Source organism: Schistocerca cancellata, chromosome 5 (assembly GCF_023864275.1).
Source record: "Schistocerca cancellata isolate TAMUIC-IGC-003103 chromosome 5, iqSchCanc2.1, whole genome shotgun sequence".
NCBI lineage: Eukaryota > Metazoa > Arthropoda > Insecta > Orthoptera > Acrididae > Schistocerca > Schistocerca cancellata.
Window position 1 is genome coordinate 287,437,173 of NC_064630.1, and position 18,412 is coordinate 287,455,584.

The following is an 18,412-nucleotide window of genomic DNA, read 5'->3' on the forward strand; positions in this document are numbered from 1 at the left end:
CAACAGACAGTTGAATAAGATGTTCCACGAAATGAAGATGTGCCAAATAAATGGTGCACCAATTTTCCTTCAGTTAAATAAGGTCTGTAGTTAATAAAATTGCATCCAGCTATAAAATTAAAATAAATTGGTCATACCATCAGAACGGGATGACCCTTTTTAAAGAAAGAACGATCCTCTCGCGGACAGCTGGAGCGGTATCTAACAACTGTATAGTACATTTCCCCGTTACACCATGCAATGGGCACAGTACAAACTGAATGGCAACAAATAATATTCCACTAGTTGCTTTACAGTTCCAGCCAACAAGCTCACAGGGAACTCTGACATGGATTTGGTGACTCCTGAAAACACCACAACCGTTAAACATCATTGTAGCATATAAACTGAAGGAGACTGTAAGAGATAATCAACCAAGTTCTGCTATACGTGAACGACTTGCTATACACATACATGCACACATACGTACGTACATACACTGATGAAGACTACGCCTACGCGTTCGTATATTGTCCCAACGACGCCGTCAGTTAGATCGAACTTGGACAGCGCATGACTGGATACGTACCACGTGATCGAATTAATCCTTTTTCTTGTTACGCCAGGTCGATGGTCGTGTTCGTATACGGCGTCAGCCACGCGAACTGCTGTCGAAACACACACCGAGACATGGATGTAAGCCGGTGGATGTATTATTGTTCTGTAGGAGACATTTACCTAGGCTTCTATGGGACCTGCAGTAATTGTATACAAGATACCAACACAGCTGTAGACCAACTGCATGCTACAAGCTTAATGTTTTCCATGACAGCGATGGCGACTTCCGGCAGTAAAACTGCGTGAGAACGCAAAATCGTACTAGTGTGATTTGAGGGTCCGATAGTCAACTCACGTTGATGTCTGAGCCAACACATTCACCTATTATGGACCAAATGGAGCAATCATGGGTCGCTATCTGACGCTAGCTCCTCGCCAATAAACCGGTTGCCCTTAATTTACGTCAACTGTAGGTGCTGCGCGTAGGCATCTGATGTTATATGCCTGTGGGAAGCCACGAAAGATTTGCCAAATACATGTAATTCGGAATAGTGTCTGTGTTCCACTCCAAATGTCGACCAGTATTCTATTAAGCCGGTGGTCATAATGTTTTGCACACATCATTGTACCTGTTTTGTGACAACATGCCCTATACCAGTCGATACGTTTGCGTGTAGCAACGTTGTTTCCAGATGAGCTACAGTAACAATGTGCGTCATTAGGAGTCAGTCGCACAATAATGAAGCACCCTTTGATCTCGCAAGGCATTTTGCATGTTACCTTCAGATTGCCATTTGGTTGTGTGGACTTTCTTTGATACACCATCACGTAATACTGGCATCTCCAGTCAGGAAAGGGATTCCTCGTTTTGCAGTAAATTACTGAGCTCAACAACGTATATGTTCGGTACTCCTCCAGACCGCATTGGTTGTTTACCTATTTTTGCGCTTGTGACTGAGCAGTGACGACACCTAAGGCAGTTACAGCATGATCGATGTGGTTAGAGGTACAGCAAATACATCTGATTTCGAATAATAATTGACCCTCTGCTTATATGCATATCACTGACATTAATGTATTAGTTATTAATTACGATTTCTTTGTAATTGAACATTTGTTGGTCTTACTGAAAAACCGAATATAAATCTCAGCCAAGGTTTAAGAATAGTCGTTTTTACTTTTAGGAGACAAAGAGAGTCTGAACAGACAACGGCATAAGGTCTGCACCCTTTTAAAATCGAGCTCTTTTACGTCTAACGACAATTAATGTTATATTGTTGCCTTTATTCGATAATATTATTCGTACATCTTGTCCATGAAACAAGTTATTTACCAAGTAGAGTCTGTGATACCACATCTCATCTAAATAAATATTTCCACCTTCCTGTCCCGTTGCTTAAATTTTTCGCAAACTACGTGTGTTAAAATCTATTAAAACTAAGACTCGATGTTCCTACATCAGCATCCACTAGGTTCTGTTAGTTGCTGTATTTGTATATATTTCCGTTCGAAAACAATACAGTCCGGATCTGGTATGCCAATCAGTTAAAATCGCCGTAAGCATTGAGACAATGACCCCACCGACGCACCGGGCTGAGGATATCCGTTTAGTGAAACACTGTGTCCTACTGCGTGAAGAATTCCGCTGCACATACTTGTCCGACAGGAATCGTCGAACCTTACAATCACGAAGGGTGATGTGACTAGGAGAGAAGTAGTTTTCTGTACGCCAAAAGCTTTAATATTTCTCAAACATTTCAGGAATTCTTCATTATATGGGAGAAATTGCTGCACAATAGTACATTTGTGAATAGTGTCAATAACAAATGGATTGGGAGATTGCCACCACATGACGTTAATGCAACGATCACATACCAATCAGTAGGTAACACTTTTCTAGAAATTTATTCACCATCGGCTGATGCTACCTAAATGTTTTTGTCCTTTTCTGCATCTCACCATTAGTAAATCTTAAGATTTTAATAATAAACTGCCACTCTTTGGAGTCAAGCCATTTCGTGCGATCGCTTTCAAGCTTGCACAGAGGAAATACAAATCCATATTCACCTGACACCTAGACCCACCGAGTTGCAGTGCCTGTTGAATCTTCGATTCCTACACTGTAAGGTGCCCCGGCCCGGAGCGAAACCGGCCGGTGGCTTAAGGACGAGGGACTGTGTTCCATCCAGTATCGATTAGGTTTATAGATGGTTCTGCTCTTCTAACTCGGTGAATATCCCAGTGGTTCCCAAGTCCTGCCTCAGTTACATGAACTGCAAGCATTTAGAAATTTTTCGTTCAGTTTGACATAACTAACACAACGTGCAGATGGTTTGGGTACACATGTACCATTGCAGGGGTTGGTGACGAGGAGGGAGAGAGGTGGGGGGGGGGGCGGGCGGATAGACGGAAAGAGGAATTACATCACCCCTCCACTTAGATTAGCCATGCCATTAATGACTGAGCCGAATTTGCGCCAATGGTGGACAAACGTACAAGGAAATGATGATAGGCATAATAACGTAAGTTCTCATCCAACCAATTCTCCACTCGATATGTCGAGCAGTAAATGCTAATTTCGTAGTAAGCAGTAGCTCCGGTTTTGTATACTGCAGCAGGCAGACTACATATCTTTGATTTCGGTGAGTGAGTCTAACCTGTCCGCTCACCCTACTCATACCAACATTCAGTAGTCGGGTTGTTAGTTCATTTCACAGACGTCATTGGCGGTGTTCCAGATGAGCGTTTCTTCGATCACTATGACTTGTAGTCGTAAGGTTTCGATGATGACGTGATAAACATTATGCTACGACCAAGATAGCTAGTAACGGGATTGGTCCTTCTCTGCATAATCGCCCTCCAGTGCGAAATACAAGGCGCGCATGAAACTATCAGTGACTGCCTGAGAAAATAGAGGGAACAAGAGTGACAAATAACATACTTTTACTGGCCTCTAAAAGTAATCGCCATTAGTTACAACATACTTCTGACATCCTTTGTAAAACTGTGTTAAACGGTCAGAAAACACTTCTTGTAGAATTACTTGAACCACCGTTGTCACTCATTCTTGGATACCCGCGTCATTACGGGAGATGGGACCAGGCACTAAGAATACGTTCCCGCGACCAGACAGTGCCATAGCGTTCATCGTCTTACTTGCTTCCATATTGTAGAAATTCATGATGTTGGTGTTGAGAAAGGCTATAAACACCATCTTACTCTTGGATTATGTTAGCCATATTTTTATTTTTGGAGGCGGGAAAAACGATGAACACCACGTCAGTCACTGTCGCTTGGTCTCCGGGCCGTGCTGTTAGCATATGGCGTCATCTCCTGTCACGATGCGGATATCCAGCAACGCGTAAGCACCATGCTGCGAGAGGGTCCCCGATAAACGTTTTCTGACAGAGTTTTCATCAGCTTTGCGACCTATGTCAGAAGTCTTTTGTAGATAATGGTTCGATTATTTTCAAAGCCAGTCAAAGATCTTGTTTGTAACTGTTGCCTTCTTCATTTCTGAGACCATTAACCGAACTTTTTAGACGCAACATGTGTTTATCCCAAAACGGATTATATGACAGTGATCTCGGTTGTAGAAAGTCTATATTTTGGCTGTTCACGGAACTTTGCTCCCCGAAAATCACTTCTTCGTCACTCCGGAAATTTTTGCTGCACAGTGTCGTTTTTATCTCAGGAAAGACGAAGAAGTCACTGATCTCCCCGTGAGAAGAACGCTGGAGGGCTAAAATTAGTGTCCCCAACAAACTGCATGGTATGCATTTTCCCTTGCAGAATGAGCTTCAGCGCTATCGTGGGATGGAAACCTGTGACCAGAGATTTTAGTCACGTATAAATTTTCGTTTACGACTGATCCATGACTACTTTCCACTTTATCCACTATACGGTAATCGTCGAGCACAAGGATTACCACTTCTGTTGCTATTCCCAGGTCTTCGCAGAGAGATGGCCTACCACTTCGTTGTTAGTCATTGACATTAGTCTGATCACACTGGAAGCGTTTGTACCAATTAATCATTTGTCTGATGATGGTGAATTCTTGCCACTCATTTCTATCAACCCCGCATGAACGGTTCTAGCGCTGCTTCCTTTCAAATACATAAAACTAATTACCACTCAATATTCCGCCTTAGGAATGGACTAAACCACTTAGTTTTGGACTGTCTCGTGGAGTGTTACGGTACGTCGGCACTCGGATTTCGATATTTATTAGAACATACACCTAAAATCAAACAAAATACACATGACATTATTTTATCTCCTCGAGGCGCTAATTAAAATTACTTTACGCCTCGTACCTCATGTGTTTCACTGTGCTTACGTCTCTCCATTACGATCACATCCTTCGCAGGGAAACCAGACGACCTGCGGAACTGCAGTATTGTGAACCAGACGGCGGACTCACTGCACGTGGAATGCACGGAGGGCTTCGACGGCGGGCTGCCGCAGGAGTTCGTGATGGAGGTGTACGACGCGGCGTCCCAGGCGCTCGTGGGCAACGTCAGCTCGCGCTCGGCCACGTTCACCGTCAGCGGCTTGCAGCCGGGGCTCGGCTTCGACGTCGTTCTCTTTGCTGCCAACGCAAAAGGCCGCAGCCGCATCATCACCCTGCACGCCTATACGCTACAACCCGCAGAGCGGCGAGCAGGTGCGTTTGCAAAGCCACGCTTCCGCTTGTGACGAAGTTAGCCACCTGTTGTCCATTGAGAAGCCTATAAGACTGGTGCAGCGTCAGTGAAAACCTGGAAAGAATGCCATGTTGATTATAGCGCATACTGACGTTGGTCTTAGCTAAACCAAAGGTGATCACTGAGGGAATTAATCAGTATCTGACAAATTTCGTTTATTTCATGCTAGCGTTTTCCTCATGTACCTGTTCAACACATACATCCTTCCGCTATTGAAATGCCCATCTCTTCCTCCCCTTCTCTCTGTCGGCGTCCTCATCCTCCTTTCTCCATTTCTTCCTTCCTCATTTCTTTTTCCATTTCCTCCTGCTTCCTCTCTCTATCCATATCCTTTTTCTCCGTCTACATCGTCACCTTTCGCTGTCCATTTACTCCTCCCCTCTCTCCCTGTTCATTTCTCCCCCCTCTCTCTTTCCATCTGCTCCTCCCCTCCCTCCATTTCTCCCATCATTTTCCATTCATCCTTCCCCCTCTTCCTATCCATCTCCTCCTCTCCATTCTGTTTCCATTCCCTCCTGCCCCTCTTCTCCGTATGCATCCCAATCTGCCCACCCCCTTTGCCCATCCTCTACCAGTTCAACTTTCCCCAAGAAACTTCCATCTGCAAGTGCGCCTGCAAAACATATATACACTCCAGGCCGATACTACTTTCACAATGATCCTTTTGTGCAGGGTAGCCTACGTATTAGGAGCTCGGAAACCGCTTTTTGCCCGGGACATTTACGCTGCCATACAAATCAGAAAAAAGATAGTCTGATAAGCAACAAACCTATTATGAAGTAGCTGCCGGTTTTTTATCGCTTTGCTTGAAAACTGGGTTTGCCACAGATGCTTGGGGCACCATGCAAAGAAGGTCGATAAAGTACGCTGATACCACTCCAGCAGACATGCCTGTCGTCAGGGCTGTCTACAGGTTGGGGGCTGAAAAACTGGTTGTTGCCAACAAGGTGTAGGCTGCCCTCCTTATCCCCAGATTTGTAGGCTGCACTACAAAGCAGGTCAATAATGCAGGCCCCTACCACTCCCAAACAACGTGTCTGTCATACATGGCAGCCTGTATGACAGAGGCAGAAAAAAAAAACACGTTTTTGCCCTATCTCTGCCCCTATAGGAGGTAGTAGAATATAAACAAATGGTTCAAATGGGTCTGAGCACTATGGGACTTAACATCTATGGTCATCAGTCCCCTAGAACTTAGAACTACTTAAACCTAACCAACCTAAGGACATCACACAACACCAAGTCATCACGAGGCAGAGAAAGGATTATAAACACCCCAGTGCTGATCCTTGTGCCCCAGGTTTAGTAAAAAATCAGTGTGGTGGTTTGAGAGGAGATGGATGCATACATACATACATACAGTCTTGTTTGTATATATTTCTATGAGGATTATTAGGCAGTTATACTCTAACAGTGTAGTACGGCACCCTAGTGGGTTGTGTGCAGTCCAGTAAATGCACTAAAGTTACTGTAACGTGAACTCAAGGCATACAGCTTGTAACACTACCGCCCTGTCGGACGTGCGTTAGCTCAATAAAGCCTGTACTGTAATAAGTTCACGGGCTTCACCTTGTAAACAAGGATTTAGTACATAAGTTGACCGCGTGTACCTAATGGAAGCAAGTCGGACTTATTCAGTCAGTAACTACAGTGATGCGTCAAGCAAATGTAAAGTATAATTACGCGTTCGCATGGACAAGAAGTACATACAGCAGATACTACCAATGATTAATAATACGGTCGCCAGCCTAATTAGGCATTGAGTGAGTTTTTCCCTGTACAAGTGGTAGCATATTCAAGCATAATGACACGTAGTAAGGTTGCGTTTTATGGCAAAATTTAGAACCAGAAAGAATCTACTGAACTAAGGTTTTCTTCTTTTGTACTAATTTGAATGAGCTAAACTTACACAACACCACACAGCAATGATTACTACGAGCTGCACTTTGTATATTGATCAGAATGAAATCGGGCATAGATTACCCTAGAATCAGCAATTTTGAAAACACACATACAATGTCACTATTAAAATTGGAAAAAAACACTAATATACTTAGGTTTAATATAGAAATTAATTTTACTGTTCAATTCTGATCAGTACACTTCAAAATGTGCAAGAATAAGCAAGAGAATGGGGGGGCCCTGAAACTGTTACGGTCGTTATGCTGAAACTAGTAAGTCCTGAAGGTACATTAACACTCAAAATTATCAACCTATGGATTACTATTCTTTTGTCACTCTTCTGGATTAATAGCCTAACATTCTTTCAGTCTCAAATGGATTAAATAACATTGCTAGCTCAATTCAAAATTTATCTTTCAATTTGATCACACTGATATTCTTTACTAACATTTACATTTGCACTCCTATCCTTGAACGTCTTATATCATAAATTGGTCTGCAGATAATTTAGTACTAACTGTAACTTTCAATTCAGGATACTCGGGTTGCACAATATAAGGTAAGGACCCTGTCTAGGTCAATGATAAGGATAAGTTATAGCTAAGGCAATTCTGGTAAAAGTCACGTTATTATTGAACAGTTAGAACAGTTTCAACACTGGTCCACACAGATACACTTCTAATGATGAAATAAATGTTTGACCTGTGCACGTCGGTACGGCGGATGGCGGGCAGCGAGATAGCGGGCAGCACAGCACACATACAAGCACGGCTAAGGCTCTCACAGTATCGGCACTTTCATTCTTCTTAGCGTCGTAATCTTTCCAGTTTTGTGCCTGAGGATATAGCCATGCCAAGTAGTCGTCGGAATCGGCCCATCCGAGGCTCAATGGAATCCACTTTTCCTAGATAGCCTCCTCGGTACAGTACTTGTTCCTCTGACCGATGCCCAACTCCGACTGTGAGACTGAGCCCGTTGTGCCGATCCGCGCCAGTGTGCGTTTTCCCGCGCTCGCCAGCATCCACCTTTTCCCGCGCCCCTACAGGTAGGGTATTCACCACAGGTTTTCTACTACACATATTCTAATGCATTACCTACGTATGGACCAAGTGTTTAAATTACAATTTACACATTTTACAATAGTTTTTACATTAAATACATTTTCCTTTGGTTATCAAATTGCTTAAAATCTAACATAAGTAATGACATTCATTTCAAAAGTTGTGTACAGTTTCTTCAACATGACACGAAAAGAAAAAATCTAAAATAATATTTACATTATTTCACATAAATTCAGAAAGAAACATTTATCTAAATACATAAAGAAAAAAATTATTATAGGTACATTATTGTTACAAGCTTAGAAATGAAGAGAATTCCTCTTATTCATTTTCCACGCTGGTTTGGCTAATGTCATCAGAAAAAAAATTATAAAACATGCAACGTCAGTATACCAACTTCTACATAAACAGTCGTTCCTGTCGCCTACCATGAAACTACAGAGAACACAAAGCAGTTTTCACCATTTAGACGTGAAATCTGTTGCTGTCTCCAGCTCTTTGTTGTCGTCACTAGATAGGCATGTGGAATGCTAGGAGCGGCAATTGCGAAGAGATGAGACGGGCAACTTCTTTCGTCGACCCTGTGATTCGTTTACGATCTGTCTGTACTGCTGTGCCTCATATAGTCTTCCCGGCCGTTTCTAACTTTAACATAGCTTATCTTGTTGTATTGTTTAACATTTGCTATTAAGGTCAGAGTATTCGACTATTGGGGATGACGTTGAACAGTCCAAAAATTATGTTGTTACCTAAAATGACCATGTATTAAGTAGGTGAAATAGATGACACTCTTTCGAGGCGTAGGGTGTTCTCATACTTGCTGTGGTGCCATGACAAAGAAAATATTCAGGATACTCAACAGCTGTATCTGTCTACTTGGTCCTACATAGAAACGATCCAAGGCGCTATATTCGATAAGTTGGCTGTTTTATTCCTCTGAGTTGCGACTGAGCAGTGCATAACGGTGGTAAATTACAGTCTAAAGACCGGTAAAGATAAAGCAACTGAACGCGTAAGAGTTCGCGAATTCTCTCTTTTTCACTTCATATTCAGTCTGTGAAAAATGTAACGTAGCTCTGGCCCCAACGTGCGTACCGCATGAATTATGTCTGGTATACAAGACAATAAAGGAAGGTATGAAATGACTGTTACACCCAGCACATTAAAAAGAGGGCTTAGTCTCTTTATGGCCATCGTCTGTGGGGGCCAGCACAACGCTTTGGCGTAAACCCACTACTTGCAGTAAATAAATATGAGTTCTATTTACATAAAGTGCAGGCAGGGGTTGCTTCATAAAACACCAACACACTCACGCAAAATGTTTACGTGGATAAATAAATTTATTTTTATCTTTCAAGTGGTTCAAATGGCTCTCAGCACTATGGGACTTAACCTCTGAGGTCATCAGTCCCCTAGAACGTAGAACTACTCAAACATAACTAACCTAAGGACATCACACACATCTATGCCCGAGGCAGGATTCGAACCTGCGACCATAGCGGTCACGCGGTTCCAGGCTGTAGCGCCTAGAACCGCTCGGCTACTCCGGCTGGATTTTACCTTTAACACGAAATGGTTTGTACCAACAAAATCAGATTCTGACACCAAGTGCTTAACTTTCACAGTGGTGATCGTGAAAGCATAGTTAATGTTCCGAATAGATCAAAGATGGTAAGACGATGTTACGAAATTTGCGGTACGAGCGAAACACAAGTCCCCACTGTCTCACCAATAAATCACAAGTTTAGTTAACTTAGTCTGTCCAGCACCACGAACTAAATTGAAAGTCCGTGAGTGTGTTTCAACGGGAAACTAGCTCAACTTCTTCTCACCACGAAACTATTCAAGGTTCACCTGACGAAACTCATCCCACTTCTCACTTGTTCAACCCACTGCCTGAGTATATCCATAGAAACAGTCAAGTCTCCATGCAGAACAACACCAAAAGTTCCACGTACAAACGGCCTCTAAAATATGCTAGGTGTTGGAGTAAACTCGGCCAATTTCTTCAAGTTCAGCGTACTGGCAGTGTCTATCGCCGAAAAATTCCCAGTCAACGAACGCTGGACGACACGAAAAATATTCTAAATCGAGACCATGTAGCTGGCGAAAAATTGTAAGCCCGAAACGCAATACTTTAGAAAAACGTCGTTATACACCCACTTCCACATCCGAGCCGCAATCCGACACAGATCTTACCTAAAGTAGACCTGAGTTCACACTGTCCAGATCCACGATGGCTGCCGCCTGTTTAAGCACTTCGTGTCCTATTAAGGGAGTTACGTAAGACAGTTAATGTAGTTTAAATACAATAATTTCAGTTTCAATATTTTATACACATGTTATACATGGATTTTCACGTAAAATTTCTTAGCTTTTCATTATGAACATGCTTTCTACCTTTAAGAGTTTACTTATAAATCGTATCTTTAGGTAGACGATTCTACATGTTCCAATTTTTGCTACATTAAATGAATCTAAATAAATATGTTTCAGTCTTCTATGTTTCTTACTTATCTCCACATTATGGTACTGCGGCAACTTTTATTTATTTACTGTTTAGCGAAAAATGAAGTTTTTAGCTCCAAAAACAAGTTTTGGCCCGTAATTCAAGAATTCGGAGTCATAATCATAATCCTGTTATGACGACCAGATAGGGCACGACGATACCTTCTTACCGATATATTATTTGTTGCAATTGCATAACGCATTGCTGAGATATAGTTTCCTAAGTTTAGTACAATATAATAATTATTGAAACTTCTATAATTTAAAAAGTGATGCATTTCGACAGTCACCATCGCCATAATTTTCTCTTTTAAATGGGCGTACTGTCTCCTCTGTACCTTCGTTGGTTCTATCTTTATTAAGGTTTGCAGTGTTATTGTACATGGTGGCGGGCGTACACTGGGTCCGCAAGCTGCATCCATTACCGAATTCTAACGGCCGGAATTTCCGCAAGCCGCCAACAGCTTCGTTACAGCGTTCCACCCTCCTAGGTGATCGCTCTGACCTGGGTCTGTGAAGCACTTGGCAGTTCACTGTAGGTTACACTCTCCGTCACATACGATACATACCATGTTTTAGCGCGACGAATCATTCCATGCTGTATTGGATAATGAAAATAGGTAAATCAACAGCTGGCTGACAATCTCCACTTTATCCATTCAAGTGGCTGTATTTGTTAGGAGACCAATTTAAAATTACATAGGGCCTCAAATTTTTCTGCTTGGAAACAGAAAATATTTAAAGTTTAATTTAAGATTAGCACAAAGCATAGATTTGACACAAGTACTTCCTGTAAAATACGATTAATGTAAATACGTGTTTAGGCGTTTTCTACCGCTATCATGCAGGATAATTCAAGCGTACCAATGCCAAAATACAGACCGAACATGAATACCCCTATCGAACAGTAAATAAGGTGAATGAGAACTTACATTATCTACAGATGATACCAGTAACGGAGCAAGTGTGTCAAGTCAATATGACCAAATTATAGCATACTTCTGCAGCGCATCCGAACTGCACTGAATATTAAGTAGAGCTGTTATTTGTTATACTATTACTTTCTCTTACAGTATATAACATCCCACCACCGTTAGAAAGTGGGAAACTTCCCCGCCACGACGTAAGACACGTCACACATGTTGGTAGACAGGCTGAAGATGAACTTGCTTTCCATGGACGATTGTACGGTCAATAGCGCGATGCACCTTCAAACGCTAACGGAGTAGTTGATGTAACAGTATGCCGATTTTTTTCTGACATCTGCTGGCCGGGTCGGCCGAGCGGTTCTAGGCGCTACAGTCTGGAACCGCGCGGCCGCTACGGTCGCAGGTTCGAATCGTGCCTCGGGCATGGGTGTGTGTGATGTCCTTAGGTTAGTTAGGTTTAAGAAGTTCTAAGTTCTAGGGGATTGATGACATCAGCAGTTAAGTCCCAAAGTGCTCAGAGCCATTTGAACCATTTTTTTCTGACATCTGATTTACCAGATAGGCTCTTTGCTATTTCGATACTGCGTTCTCTCTGTATGCGAATTTCAATGACGTGAAAGCACCGTTCACCGCTGCCGTATGTATGACAACAGAAGATATTCTGAAAATATGCAGGTCCAACTAAACTAATACCTTGATACTGACCGTACCAACAACGATGCCCATATTCACTCAAGATCAGCTGAACTAGAGTTTGCTGTTTTGGAGGGAGAGCGGAACTGAGAGTACGGGAAATTAAATATTTTGCCCTATTATGGGATTGGGATGTCATTAGTATATCTCACTGCTGGTGGCGGAAAAGTCATGCATGTTATGGCCAAGACAAGAGATAAAAATGCATTTTACCGAGGCCAGATTGTGGACAACCACCGAGGAAGCCCTGTATATACAGTTTCTAGCGAACCCTGGGCTTTCTTAGTGCCATCCTGTTAAAGAATTATTGTGAGTATCTCCTTTAAAAGGAAACTTCTTCTTACACTACAATTAACTGCTCTGAGCCTCGACCTTTTGATGGCAGGAGTCACAGTGAAGCATCACAAACTGTACGGCGGTTATTGCTCCTGAAATACAGCAGATCATCAGCCAATTTAATAACATCCAATAGCTCCAAAGCAATAACCCAGTTAACCTCTATGCACTTGAGTCACAGAGCATAGAGCATAGCATGGGTTTAAAAACACTACCCTTCAATGTACGAAGAATTAAAAGTTTTGTGCTCTTTCAACTTTTCCCGGAGGATCAGTTGCAGAAACACTTCTCCGTTTCGTCCCTGGATAACACTGTGTGAGCCCTACGATATTTCATCACAGTAACTGTTAGTTTTCTTCTGGTGGTTCTGATAGTTAACACCTGCACTTGTCCCACCTTACAGCAGTAATCGCCATAATCACAACCGACTGAAGACGAAGATAAGTTACTTGGATGAAATATTCTGGGACGATACTATGTTACCTGGTGGCAAAACGCGAGAAGAGTATTTGCATTTAAATTCTTGTCATGTAAAACACACCAAGACATACGGATCGCTTGGCGTACTATGAAAGCTATGTGCATCGATGATCTCGCTTCCAAAATAAGGTTAGTGGATGTTTTATTGTGTGGTAAACGTCTACTTAGGATTACGTGGGATGCATAATACGTTTCTCTTCATCTGTCAACAGAGAACGCACTATTCACAAATGTGTACCCCGCACAGTATCTACTGAAAGAAAATAAAATTTTCGAGAATAAAACAATTGCATTAGAGTAAATTAGCTAGTGATTATACTTAGCGAAGGTGCAAAAAGAGGTACAGGCCACAAACGAGACCCGAAAATTTAGTTCGCATGAGGAAAAGAAATATAGTTTGTAGCTAACAACAGGTTTAAAATGTACAAAAAGTGATTATCGTGTTGGGAGTACAGTAGTGACGTGAATACAGAGAATTTCTAATCGTATTAACTTTTATAATAATCATGATGTCTAGGCAGTGTTCAGAAATTTAATGTAATTCTTCTGTTGAAACTACGTTTGGTTTGGTGAGGGCTTGTAGATTAGGACGTCGAATCAGTACACACCTTCCGGAAGCAGGTCTAAAAAATTCCGTTGGATTTAAATCAGGAGGCGAAGATGGTCATTCCATTTGCTAAACATGGCAAATATTTAGTAGCTGAAAGTTGACGTCTTTTAAAATGAACGTAAATGCTCAAAATGAAACGATCGTCGTGAGTGGTCCCTGCGATGTTCTGCTTGGAAGTACCTTCTTATTATTGCATTTTGAATGAATGTGAAGCCCTGTGGAATTCGAAAATCACAAGACTCTTTGTTCGTGTAGTGGCTTTTCGGCGTCGTGTGCAGATGAGGAATCTAGGAAGACGACAGTGAGGAATTTGCGCTGGAAGAAAGTGGCCAAAATGCCACTCAGTAATATTGTTTGCGTATTCTATATTTCTGTTCCTATCCTGAAGTCAGTTTTGGTTCTTTGCAGTAATTGTGCACAGGCCACCATATCAGCCGCCTTTCAAGTGTCCATACGACAGATTCGGTGACTCACTAAGCTTAGCGCAATTGGGATATAGCATCTCGCAAGGTCGGATTCTTTTTCATTGCTTGAGCTTTGTGTGACACGCCATTCAAAACGATAGTGTATGACGCATTTCAAGGAAAATATGTAGCTCAAGTTGTAAGGCCTTTGATGGCATCGTCAGATAACAACATTGTCGGTTTCAGGGACAGTGTTGCAGTTCTGCTTGATAAGCAGTTGAAGTTTAAAGATTTCGCACTGTAATTGGAATGCATTTGAAGTGAGATTAAATTAAATCAGTTGATACGGAAATTGTGCCTGTGAAGTATTCTACCCAGCATGAAAGGGAATGCTGTATTTTTTCTTTCTATACCTTTTGACGTTTCGCTACTAACAGTATTTGCATCATATTTGTACATTGCCTTCTCGAGTCATAGAACGACTTTCAAGAGATACTTTTGCATTACTTCGTGAATTACTTATAGAAACTCGGGTAATGCTTTTCTTCTTAAACCGTAGCTCGAGTACGTTCATCGTTCTACCAAACTCTCGTTGGTGTTTGCGGGGGATTATGTGTTTCCGATGAAGTAAGAGCAGTGCCACTTCTCCCAACACGTCAATAAACAGACAAATACCATACATCCAGCGAGGTATGATAGGACATTGACCATTCCATCTTTTTCCACGCCGTGTACGCTTCTCAGACAGATTTGTTAAAATTCCATTTTCATATCCTACAGCAAAGGAAGCAAGTTTATTATCAATATGCGACGCTGATCGTCTCTCGTGGGAACTTTAAAGATTTTCAAATGGCATTTCGGAGCAAGATGTGGAACCTTCTTCGGTGAGACGAAACCTTCACTGGGTGCCAAAAGTCGTTAACAAAACGAAGCTGTAGTTATCCGTTAATTAAATGAATAACAGCATTATTTGGTCTATTGCCTTGAGACCCATACTATAGACGAAATGTTAAGTTATCCGGAGATTAAGTAATTTAAGTGAATATTTGCGAGGTCCTCTGTGGGCAATACAATTTCATAATTTTAATGACCCTATTACTGTGTTGCAACGAGCTGAAGTCATGGCTAAAGAGTACACACTACTGTTGTTGTTGGCATGACATTGTTTCGGGGATGAATGAAGTGATATCATACATCTCGTCAGTCCGTTCCAGTTCAATTAGATCATATCTCAGCAGTAGCCTTGAACAATGAAATGGCAGTCTCCAGAATCTGTGCTTGTGGTACGCGTAGCAGGCATCAGGCTTACTCTGCTAGAGGCATTCCTTTAAGGAGACATGAAAATTATACAAGACAGTAAATCTTCCGAATTTAAGTACAGAATGCATGAATCTATAAGAAATCTGTGAAGTTACTCCAAGATAAAGTTGGCACTGAGCATTCTCATGTTTTAATGGTAATTCAGGCTTACATATGTACTTAATCAGGACTTGAATATTATTCTAAGCTAGAATATCGTCCATAACGTGCTTCAGAGAAGATCTTTATGTGTCGTGACAACTAAACTAATGGTCTATAGTGTTCAGAATAGTTCCGAAATACATGGTTGTATATATACCTAACACGGGGTTAGTTTGTCAGAACAATTAAGTATCAATGGGAAGAATCAATGAAGGAGGTATAGTAAAGTAGAATGGATGGGGGTGGAAGTAAACAAATGATTAAATTCGTTGATGTCGTTGCTACCCTCTGCCAATGCGAGGAAGAACCGCAGGGCCTGATGAATGGCTCGTACAGTCTGTTGACTATAGAGATTACACTAACAAGAGACTAAAGTAATGGGGAGAACAGGAAAGAGTTATCAAATTTAGGCGCAACGTAGTAGACGAAATTACGAGTTCTTCTAACTTGGGAGCAAAATAGCAATTGGTGGTCGAAGCAAGGAGATCATATGAAGCAGACTATTCCAAGAAAGGAGAGCATACCTCGCAAATAATTCTAATAGTTGAAGGGAAACAGATGATGATGATATTAGAAGCGTTTGAGACGTGTGTCAGAAATACAGAAACTTAAATGCACTTATAAAATAATACACTCGGACGTTCTCCACAAAATCGGCGAGAAAATGAACATGTGGAATGCACTAAGTAGAAGAAAGGACAGCTTCATAAGACAAGTGTTGAGGCATCAGGAATAGCTTCCGTGTTACCCTTAGGGTGTCTCATGGGCCAGAACCATAGAAGAAGACGCTGCCTGGAATATAGAAAATATATACACCATCTGATGAAGTGTATCGCGACACACGTATGTATTGAGGTGTTGACCACTAGATGACACAGGAGGTCGACCGCCAGTGTAGAAGGAGGAGGGAAGTATTGTGATGTCAGTAAAGGAGCAGCAACAGCAGAATGGTCGGGAGAACTCAGTGACTTGGAACGTGGGATGGTCATTGGACATCATCTACGTAAGAAACCCATCAGCCCCTCCAAAGGAGCCTAAGCAGACTGATGGTGATGTGATTTTGAAGGAGAAACGCGAAGGAACATCCACAGCGAAATCAAAACCAGGTATAGTTCCTTAACTATTGGATAACAGCCGTCGGGCACTGAGGATGGTGATCGTATAAAATCGTAGAAATAAGCAGAAGGAGTTGCTTATGAATTCCAAAGTGTTACTCAATCACTTTGCGTAGGGAGTTAAAAAGGATAGTATACAGTTGCCAAACAATTACTCATAGGCCATACATCTGCGTAGTGAATGCAAAGCGATGATCGAGGTGGTGCAGGGAGCGAAAGAACTGGAGAGTAGGTGACTAGAAGCGGAGTTTATGACTGTTTGTATCGGCCTGTCCATTCACTCTGTAATAATACATCGTCTGTGAGGCACCGGTTTGTGGGCAATAACATTCCAGAAATGAACTGGATTGCCTTTAGGCAAGACCTAAAATAAAAGGCACCACTTTGGTGTGAGTTAGAACGTCTAGTTTGTTCCAGGCACCAGACTCCAAAACCACATATTCTCTGGTTTCGTCTCTTGAGAAAGAATGGCCTGTCATTCTTCCAGACATTCAGACACTTCCCTGAAAGAGTCCCTGTAGAGTTCAAGCAGTCATAAAGGTGAAAGTTGGACATACCCCATATTAATGTCCGCTAGTAGGTGTCCAAGAACATTTAATCAAGTAGTGTAATTTTCAATGTTGCGTTATGTGTTATTCAAAGATATCATTGGATGTAATGGTGGACCACACCGTCATTGATGGAATAAGAAGACAAAACATAGAAAGGAACTCGCACTTGCACTCGGGTTTCGTGGATACGTGTGTGTGAAGGGCGGGGCTGGTGGTGGTTGATATGTTTGTGTGTGCATGCGTGCGACAATTACAAGCGACAATGCTAGCGCTTCAGTACTATCTACTGTCCTCCCCCGATAGTCGAGTGGTCAGCGCGACAGACTGTCAATCCTAAGGGCCCGGGTTCGATTCCCTGCTGGGTAGGAGATTTTCTCCGCTCAGGGACTGGGTGTTGTGTTGTCCTAATCATCATCATTTCATCCCCATCGACGCGCAAGTCGCCGAAGTGGCGTCAACTCTAAAGACTTGCACCAGGCGAGGGGTCTACCCGACGGGAGGTCCTCGTCACACGACATTATTACTGTCTACTAACGTAATTTTCCGGTAAGACACAGTAACCAAGCATGAAATTAAATATTATTCCATACCTAATTTCACTATCGCTGTATCGTTATCAGGTCAGTAAGGCAATAATTTCCGCCTGTACCTCCTGTATTCCAGCTCTTCCATGTTCTTCTACTTATACCGTCATAGAGAATAATATCAAGGTTTATGCAACTAATTAGTGACTGTAGTGAATAGTATTGAAGAAATAATACAGACAAGCGGATTTATACATCTTGTGCCGTAAAGATAGTATGCAATGATACTACAGATAAAAGTTTGTCACATGAAAAACGAATGCCACTGGAAGAAATCTTAGTATGCGATGTAGTGGGAAGTACCCTATGCCATACACTTTAGAGTAGTTGTAGGATGCTTATCGAATTCCTGCCTTTTCCATTGGCTTTTCTGCGTCACCATACATTCCTGTCCTTTCTAAAATCATATCTCTTACGCTTATAAACAATACAGTAAAGATAACGTGGTTATTCACTACCTCTAAGGAGACACACAGTGTAACATGAGAAAATACTTTTAAATGTTCACCTCTTATTTTAAAAAAGTCATTGCTTC

At 41.9% G+C, this 18,412-nt stretch overlaps 1 protein-coding gene across 1 annotated transcript in view; it reads left to right on the plus strand.

The window, feature by feature from the left end:
* LOC126188498 (nephrin-like) overlaps positions 1-18,412 on the plus strand; it is a gene marked incomplete at its 3' end in the record, with an annotated part of 468,003 nt that overhangs the window by 436,842 nt on the left and 12,749 nt on the right. Inside the window, exon 11 of the mRNA XM_049930102.1 lies at positions 4,907-5,203. Coding sequence (XP_049786059.1) covers positions 4,907-5,203 — 297 coding nt within the window. The remainder of the gene's footprint in view (positions 1-4,906; positions 5,204-18,412) is intronic.